The following is a 9140-nucleotide window of genomic DNA, read 5'->3' as shown; positions in this document are numbered from 1 at the left end:
TACATTCATGAAAATGTTTTACTTTTGTTTTATTGAGTCTGTTCTTACATTTAATCTTATCTGCTGGTTCGGATTTTTAAATGCTAAGAACAGGAATAAGCTGCTAGGAGTTGTAAAGGTGTATAGAAAAACTGCTGGCACAGCCTTAATCAACCTCGCTGACTTACAAAAGGTGAGGTCAGTGAAAAAGGCCAGACTGATCCTAGCAGACCCACACCACCCACTGCACCAGGAGTTTAAGTCCCTCTGGATGCAGATATCAGGTCCAAAGATGCAGGACAAATAGATTAAGAGAATCTTTTTGTTCCATCAGCAATTAGGTTTTTAAATCATTTGTTGTGATTCTATGCATTTTTATGTATGTTTTACGGTATAAATTTAATTTTATCTTTGTTGTACTGCTGGCTGTGGAAATAATTGCCCCCTTGGGGATAATAAAGATCTTTGAATTGAATTGAATTGCTATAATGCACCCTTATTGTCCTACCATGACTGCTTTTAGTTGATGAATCAAGCAGAGTATGCCTAATAATCTGGGTGATTTTCAAAATGATTCCTTTTTCCTACCAAAAGCTAGAGGGGGATACACATTTTATCAGGCTGTGTGTCTCCCTCTGCCAAGATCTGTGCCCCCCTGCTATAATGCACCCTTATTGTCCTACCATGACTGCTTTTAGTTGATGAATCAAGCAGAGTATGCCTAATAATCTGGGTGATTTTGGAGATAATGTTATTTGCCATTGAAAGGAGCCAGTTGAGGTGGCTCGGGCATCCGATTAGGATGCCTCCTGGCCGCCTCTTGGATGAGGTGTTCCGGGCATGTCCCACCGGGAGGAGGCCCCGTGGTAGACCCAGGATACGCTGGACAGATTATATCTCTCGACACTCAAACAATTTACACTACAGCTCAAAAGTTAGAATTGAATAAGAAGCACCTTGTTTTCTGCTTACAATTAAATTTTCATTTAAATTCATTTTCAGTGGCGCAGAGCCGTGTCTCTAATTCACTGAACCTCCAAAGCTCCCAACAAACCACATTAATTAAAAGTACCATCAGCACTAAAGGAGGCTGAGGAGCCACTAAACAAATACTAAAATAATGGACTGAATACACTGAGCAGGACAGAAAAAAGAAAAAACGTTTTTTCCAAAGATAGTACTGACCAAAACTATTGTGCTGATTAAGAAAACAATCAAAGTTTTCAGCTCTGTTAATGTAATTACTGAAAATATGTTTCTACACAACAACATAACACAGAATGTTACATGTTACAAATGCTACATTAAATCAGAGGTTATATCAAACCTATATAAAACTACTATAAAACACAGTTATGTATCATATCGTATAACTGTAACCCTTTAACATGACATTAACAAAAGGCACTGTGAAAAAATGCACATTTGCTTTTACTTTTGCACACAAACCTTCAGTCAAAATACTAGTACTTTGATACCAGAAAAGGAAACTCTTTCAGTGCATTACGCACACATGCAACTTACGTACCAAGTTATGTGGTCCAAGAAGAAAATACATTTGAAAAATCTGATTATAGCAAAAGACCTGACATGCCATCTGACCTGCTCTTTGGAATTTAACTGAAGAAAAAAGTAGTTTAACTACAAACCCTCATGGCCCTCAGCAGTGTTGTTCTTTTGGCTCTGCAGCAATGGTCACGGTGGCAGATTTAATTAGTTTAAGCACTTTTTGCACCATAGAAATCAGCTGATCTTTAGTGAGCCCCTTTGATATATGTGTAGACCTTCATACTTTTCAGGGTGCAGGAGTGGGCTGACTAAAGTGTTAGCTTTTATCTCCATCGCATCCTAAACATTTTACCACAGTATTCCTGACTTCGTGCCACTACCCATAATTCATAGCGGAAACCGGTAGTTTACTTCCGTTTGCGCTGTTGTTTACGGTTGCGGGCTTACACACTCGCCGTTCATTGAAACATTTTGACACTGCAGTTTCTTTTACCTGGCCTAAATGGTACCACATCGGAGGTGGATACATTGCAATGATGTTTTAAAAAGCAGCGAGGTAACAGTGCCTCACCCATCACTTGTGTAAATGACATGAAATTATGGCCTGAAGTCAGCTACATCGACATTATCAGATACCTGTTTTTTTTCCGAAGGTGTTGATGGCGAGGAATCACGTAATTATAAGAGCACCAGATTACCCTAAAAGCAATAAAATCAATAAAGTAATGCCGAACAAACAAGGCAACGTTATTTTCCTTAAAGCAGCTGTAGAGCCGAGCCAGCGCATCGGCCAAGCTAAGCGCTTAGCATGGGTCATGCTAAGGGAAAGTGGAGCGGTGGGGACAGTCAGCTGTTCCCAATCGCTGATTAGGGAAATCATGTAGTGATGCTGCAGCTAGTCTGTGGAAGGTATATCACTGATCTGGATATCAGAGTGTTCAGATCACTGAAACAGAAACACTGGACTGGCCGAAAGCTGCGATCGGGGAGACACGCAGCTGTCATCTTGCTAACTGCTACGTGTTTACATGAAGGCAGGCATTGTGTAGGCTGTATGCTGTATTGTCACACTATAAATAACGTAAAAAAAATAAGAGGCTGTACATTAAAGGAAAACTCAAAACATAAGGAAAAAATACGGTAATAGGATGTGCAACTGGGAAAAAGAACAAATTTACAGAATAAAATAATTTAAAAAAATGTACAGACTGATGTAGTGACACCCGGCAACAGCACAAGTTGAATCCGAGCTCATATTCCAACTAATAAAGCCGCCTGTTACAGCACAAAGTAACCGAATTTTGTCATTAACTCTGGGTAACCGGAAGTACAAAACCGAACAGCGGAAGTAGCAGTCTGTCATGGCAGCCTACCTGTGCTCTTCCAGAAACCCGTGGATAAGCAAGACCAAAAGACAACTAGCAATTATGAAAACATATTTACATCCACAAGATTTTAGTGATTATATATATATATATATATATATATATATATATATATATATATATATATATATATATATATATATATATATATATATTGTAGCGTCCCTCAAACAGACCACAGCGAAAGCTTGTGCCAGTTTACTTGCTGTTTATTTGGAACCAAACACAGGCTACCGTAGGCCGTAGCCAACGCCAAAACAACAGAACTGTTCCTAGGAACTACTGCAATGCTCATCAGCCGTCTCTCTCCCTCTCTCGCACGCGGGCCCCAGCCCACACTCCCACCCCCCATGCACTCAGCCAATCACCAGCATGTTCTCTTGTAGACTCTCTATTATAGGTAACTAGAATGATTGACAAGCTTTGCAGCCTCTAAGTCATTACACATTTAAGGACACTCAGTTAATCCTATTGCTGCAGTGTAAGAGTGCCTCTGCCTTAACTAAATAGGAATTCTGAACACTATAACGTTAACACATCAAGAACTTATAACTCAGTCTGTTACAATATATATATATATACACACACACACACAACTTGTATATTCTTGTTTGTTTGGATTATATTTTTATTTATTTATTTTCAATTCACAGGTAGTTCAAATATCTTGAATGACAATCCAGTTGGTGGCGGCAATGCACCATGTCCTGTGTGCTACTAAAAAATTAGCAGAAAGAAGAAGAAGAAGCGCACCCTGGCGGTTTCTGTTCAGGCAGCTGTTTGGGCAACTGCAATCGCGGGTCCTTCTACTGGAGGTGACATTCAGTGGGCTAGCAGAAACGGGGAATCGTTGGCATCGGTAAACGCCTCAAAATGGCACAGGCAGTGCAGAAGCTGGTCGCTAAAGTACCTACTCTGGTTAACGGTAAGTTAGCTTTATATTTGGATTCAGTATGAATCTCTGAGTGGAGGCTAAGGTGGGTAATGTAATCTGCATTGAGAAGACTTCAGTAGGCCGGCGCTGTCAGCTGCACGGTAACCCGGCCGTCAACTGAATGAAGCAGCTAATGCTATCAGATATAGAAGGCATTTAATGTTGATATACTTTATTTGACCTTTATTGTGGCTAGTAGGCACAACGTTTTGTTTATACTCAAACACAGTCCGTGTAGCCGATGGCTAATGCTACCAGCTAACATGGCAGAAGCTCTGCAGTAACCCTGAAGACGCGAGTTAACTGCATTATTTTTGTCTTTTATCTCAGCCGCTGTCACCTACTCCAAACCTCGCCTATCAACCTTTTGGTACTATGCCCGTGTTGAACTTGTTCCCCCTACCCCTGCTGAGATCCCTAAGGCCATCGAGGGGGCCACAAACCTCATCAAGGGGTTCCAGACAGGACGTCTCGGTCAAACCACAGTGAAGGTACGTGCATTAATCCAAGACGCCTGGTTGTTGTCTATATGCAGGTGTGTTACTAAAATTATCATTCCTTCCAGTTATATCTGAAACCTGTGCAGATAGAAAGAAAGAACATGGAAAAAGATCAATTTTGATACCAATATCACACCAATAGCCCAAACAATAACGAAGATTAACTGCTCAAATAGCGTGCATTGTTTTACCATTATGATAAATTATTATTTTTTTTTAATTTGTTGATTGTTTGGCCATTGTGGGATCTAGGTTTGACTGCGGACATTTTCTGGGTGAAGAAAACGTGATGAAACTTTAACAGTTTTATGGTGAAACTTAAAATTACACATCCATATACGGTACCTTAAATTAATGTCCATATGTGCTATCAGTGTTTTTTGACACATTAGGTTTGGCGAGTTTTTCAAAAGCTGTAACTCAATACTGGGAACTTGACAGAATGGGGAAAAAAATTTGAAAAAGAGGCTGTTCAGGGGGATTCCCCCTACATCATAGCAAAATAAAAATCATGGAAAATACCCACTTTTGTCTGATCAGAAACCCGCTTTTTGGCAGACCGCTTCGGCGTATTATCCGAGGTTCCAAACAGGTGAGCTCAGTGAACGTTGCTAGTTTATGACGCGGTGATTGTAACATACCTAGTATATGGGAGAAAGCATGTGCATTTTAAACAAACCTGCAAGGATCGGTTCAGAAACCACAGGCAGATGCCGCATCTTTAATTAGAAAGAATCTGTATGCTAATTTTAAATGTCTGTCATCTTCCAGATTCACTCACAGAACAGTAACTGTAGCATTTTGTAAAATAAAGACAAGTGGATACTAAGGGTGTAAATTCCACAGTTTGGTTCATATTGTGGTACAGAAGCCTCGGTTTGGTGAATTTCAGTTCATTTGCATATATGAAAGTGGGGGAAAAAAATGAAGCATCAGGCTAATCCATATTGCAGAAATTTTATTATGGTACTCAGTAGTTTTCACCCCCCACATGCCTGGAGGATCTCCTCCCAGATCTGGACCTGAGCATCACTGAGCTCCTGGACAGTCTGAGGTATAACATGGCATGTCAGATGGACCAAAACATAATGTCCCAGGACTTCATCCCAATACCTAATGGCAGTCAGGGTGCTGTTACCTTGCCTGTAGAGGTCTGTGTGTCCCTCCATGGATATGCCTCTCCACACATCACTGACCCACCACCAAACCAGTCATGCAGATACCAGTCCTGCTGATGGGTTAAGGACCTTCTATGGCCCTGTCCATCTCCGTGCTATTGAGACTGTGCTGGGAGACACAGCAAACCTTCTGGCAATGGCACGTATGGATGTGCCATCCTGGAGGACTACCTGTGCACCCTCTGTAGGGTCCAGGTATCACCTCATGCTGCCAGTATCGACACTGACCCTAGCCAGATGCAAAACTAGTTTTAAAAAAAAAAAAAAAAAAAGTCAGTGTCTTCCACCTGTAAAACCATTCCTGTTTTGGGGGTTGTCTCATTGTTGTCCCTCTAGTACAGCTATTGTTAATTTCATTAACACCAAAACAGCTGAAACTAATTAACAACCCAGGCTGCTACTTAACTGACCCGATCATTATCCCAGAGGTTTAACTGATTTGATGCTACACTCTGATTTTAAAAAGGAAAAAAAAGTGCCTTTAATTTTTTAAACACACACAAAACGAGTATCATTAGACCACCAATCAGTGTAAGGTTTGCCACAGCTGCCTTAGATTAACAGTATTGGTAATTACAAAATAATTTTTTGTTTCTGTAATGGTTAATCCACCAGTGTGCACAAGCTCTTTAATCAGAATGACTTTTTAATGCAAAAATATCATTTTTGTTGTTATCCATAAATTTTCAAATTTGGTGTTTTACAGAAAGCAGGGAAAAAGTAAAGCACATATTTTATTTTATTTTATTATTATTATTTATTTTATTTTATTTTATTTTATTTTATTTTATTATTATTATTTTTAAAAAAAAGATTAAATAAGATTGTGCCAGCTAAAATTTGGGTTTAAAAGTGTGAATTTTTAGTTTTAAATAAGTTTTTGACAGATTTCAAAAACATTTGTTTTTATTTTTTTCATGACAGGTTTGATGACTCTATGGTGAAGGGAATGTGATGACTTACTGTAGTATTTCATTAGGAGGTCCCTGCATCATCACATAGTAATCGATTACTGACTGTCTTAAAGCTGTAATTGGCCGGGCCACAAAACATCAGAGAATAAAATATTTTTAAATTTTTCAATGATAATGTTTTGTGGTGAATAAGTTGCAACTTAAATGGCTTGATGCATTTCTTCCTACGCTTATCAAATCTGTGTGTTTTTGTTTCCTCACAGGATGCTTTAAGGAACGGGCTGGTGGCCACAGAGGTGCTGATGTGGTTCTACATTGGAGAATGCATTGGCAAAGGAGGCTTAGTTGGCTACAATGTCTGAATTTTGGACTTTAAAGCAGTTTTTCTTTTGAGCATTGTATGTTCAATCTAATATAAGAATTCTGGGAACCAATAAAGATGTTTATTGTTTAAAAAGTTTTTGCACTCGTTGATTTAATCATAATCTTTGCAGCAAAATTCTAGACTAATACAGCGCCAATCTACTAAATCTGAGCACTCAAAACGCTTCCTACTAGAAGTCCCAGGTTCACACACACTCATACAGTGCTTTTATCTACATCTTAGCACTTCTAACATTCACACAGACACTAATGCTCCGATGGCTGCAGCGAGAGCAACTCAAGGTTCTATTTCTTGCCTAACGATACTTTGACATGTGCACTGGAGCAGCCAGGGATCAATCCATTTGGGACACAACCTGCTCTACCACCGGAACCACAGCAACCCCACTTTAAAGTAGTGTGTTTAAAATTGGTCTGTTGATTGTATCTTCTGATATATGATACATCTTTTAAAATGAAGTCACAACAGGACCGTGTTACTGATACGCTGGGTCCTAGAACTGAAAGTAGCTTTGATTTATTATTTTTTTTCTCCCGCAGTTCTTGTAATCTACCAGCAGGGGGGGATGTGAGTGTTAATACCACAGCATTGTTACTGCAAATTGTGGTTTGTTTTTTCAAAGGGTCATATAATTATTAATAGAAAAAAAAATTAAAAACAATGTGCCAATATCTATTTCTTTTCAAATCCATACAAAGTGACAAAGCAGACCCACCATTTCCAATCCAGTAGATCATTTAATTTGGTGAAATAGCTCAGCTGTAGATGTTTTTTTTTTTTTTTGAGTAACTTCAGACAAAGCTCTGTTCATTTAGTTCTTTATTTAAACACATTTTTTTCACATACACATTTTTTTCACACATAGAACCTTTGGGGCAGGCATGTTACTCAGAGGTTGATGAGGTGGGGCCACTGAGGTGGCCCCGCTCGGATCCTCGTCACTGTCTGTCCCCAAATTTTATTTGCACTTTAGACATGGAGGGTTTTGGGGGGGCAGTGTGGGCAAGCACTGACGACCAACAGTTGGTGCTTGTGGCATAACTGTCCCCTTAATTTTAACTGCACCCTATACACCCCATTCACTCACAAACATTAACACACAGACCTACAAGCTGGGGAGGAGGAGGGGTGGATGGGTCATCTTACACCCCGATTTCTTACACCTCGCCCAGGGTAGGGGTCGGGTGGTTCCTTGGGGACCGGGCTGGTGGCGTCCTGGGGTCGCTGTTGGCCCTGGGGTGGTTTCCACTTGCCCCGTCTTCAGAGGGTGGGTAGCTATGGATGAATGTGTGTCTTTGTGTATTTGTCACCGTCTCCGTGAGTATGGGTGGGTGAGTGAATGTGTATGTATGGCATATCTGTGTGTGGGTAAGTATGTATGGGCATGTATGAGTATCTGTGTATAAATGTGTACACGGGTGTCTGGGTGTGTTTGTATGTATGGCTGGACCTGGGTCTGGGCCTTGTGCCTTGCCTCCTGGCCGCTCCTTGCTGGTTGCCTCCTCCCCCCTACCCCCCTGGGATGGGGGTGCCTCAGGGTTCCTGGGTGGGGCTGGATGTTCTGGCGTGGGTGCTGGCCTGCCCCCCTTGGGGGTGCGGTGCAGGGCTGCGTTGGCTTCTTCGGCGTGGGGGGGGGCTCTGTGGAGGGTCGGGCGGTCCTTGGGTGCCGTGGGCCCGGGGGCCCTGCCGCCGGTCAGTGCAGGGGGCTGGCCGCTGGGGGGGGGACTGGCTTCTCATCGCCTTGGGTTCCCTGGAGCCCTTGCTCCTCGACTGGGGGGGCTCCGTCTGAGACCACCCTCTCTCGTCTGCTGGGGTGGGTGTGCGGTTGTCTTTGGACTGAGTAGCCGGGGGTCTTCCTGGCTCTTGATGGGCTGCTGGTGGCCTGGGTTTCCGGGGGCTTTCCCTACCTGCCTCTAGCTTCTGATGGGTGGAGCTGCAGCGTTTTGCCCTCATTGGTAAGTACGTTCCATGACACAGACACAAACATGACACAGACACAAACACCCACTCAATCACAACTCAACAAAATTGTTGGTGTGCGTAACATGCTTTGTTAGTTTTGTTTTTCACACACAAATTTATTTTTGCAAGTATTGATAGTATTTTTTTATGTTAAAGTGATGAACTATCTGATTAATAGACTTGTGCTCTTTCACCCTTTTTTTTTTCTCTCCTTTTTTTGCTCCCTTTCTCTCTCCCTTTTTCTTTTCTTTATTTTCCTCTTCTTCAGCCTGTCAGCTCTGGCTGTTACATTGTATGTGAAAAAATAACTCAGATAAATAAAATAAAGGGTTAAAACATCAACAAGAAGAGCCTATTGAGAACCTATAGAGCTCATCTTGAAATAGCAAATATG

At 41.3% G+C, this 9140-nt stretch overlaps 1 protein-coding gene across 1 annotated transcript; it reads left to right on the top strand.

Moving 5' to 3' along the window:
* The first annotated feature begins 3627 nt into the window (after positions 1-3627).
* LOC115792280 (ATP synthase subunit g, mitochondrial-like) lies at positions 3628-6856 on the top strand. The gene is made up of 3 exons (XM_030746750.1): positions 3628-3798; positions 4138-4298; positions 6663-6856. Exons 1-3 carry the CDS (start codon positions 3747-3749, stop codon positions 6759-6761), a joined length of 312 nt encoding a protein of 103 aa, XP_030602610.1. The 5' UTR covers positions 3628-3746; the 3' UTR covers positions 6762-6856.
* The last annotated feature ends 2284 nt before the right edge of the window (positions 6857-9140 follow it).

Source organism: Archocentrus centrarchus, chromosome 14, assembly GCF_007364275.1.
Source record: "Archocentrus centrarchus isolate MPI-CPG fArcCen1 chromosome 14, fArcCen1, whole genome shotgun sequence".
Taxonomy (NCBI): Eukaryota; Metazoa; Chordata; class Actinopteri; order Cichliformes; family Cichlidae; genus Archocentrus; species Archocentrus centrarchus.
This window is presented reverse-complemented; position numbering and strand designations above follow the sequence as displayed.

Bases quoted from the DNA above. Each gene is read 5' to 3' on its own strand.
- LOC115792280 (XM_030746750.1), top strand. From the start codon at position 3,747: ATGGCACAGGCAGTGCAGAAGCTGGTCGCTAAAGTACCTACTCTGGTT. The intron at 3,799-4,137 runs GTAAGTTAGCTT...CTTTTATCTCAG, and splicing joins AGTACCTACTCTGGTTAACG to CCGCTGTCACCTACTCCAAA. The intron at 4,299-6,662 runs GTACGTGCATTA...GTTTCCTCACAG, and splicing joins TCGGTCAAACCACAGTGAAG to GATGCTTTAAGGAACGGGCT.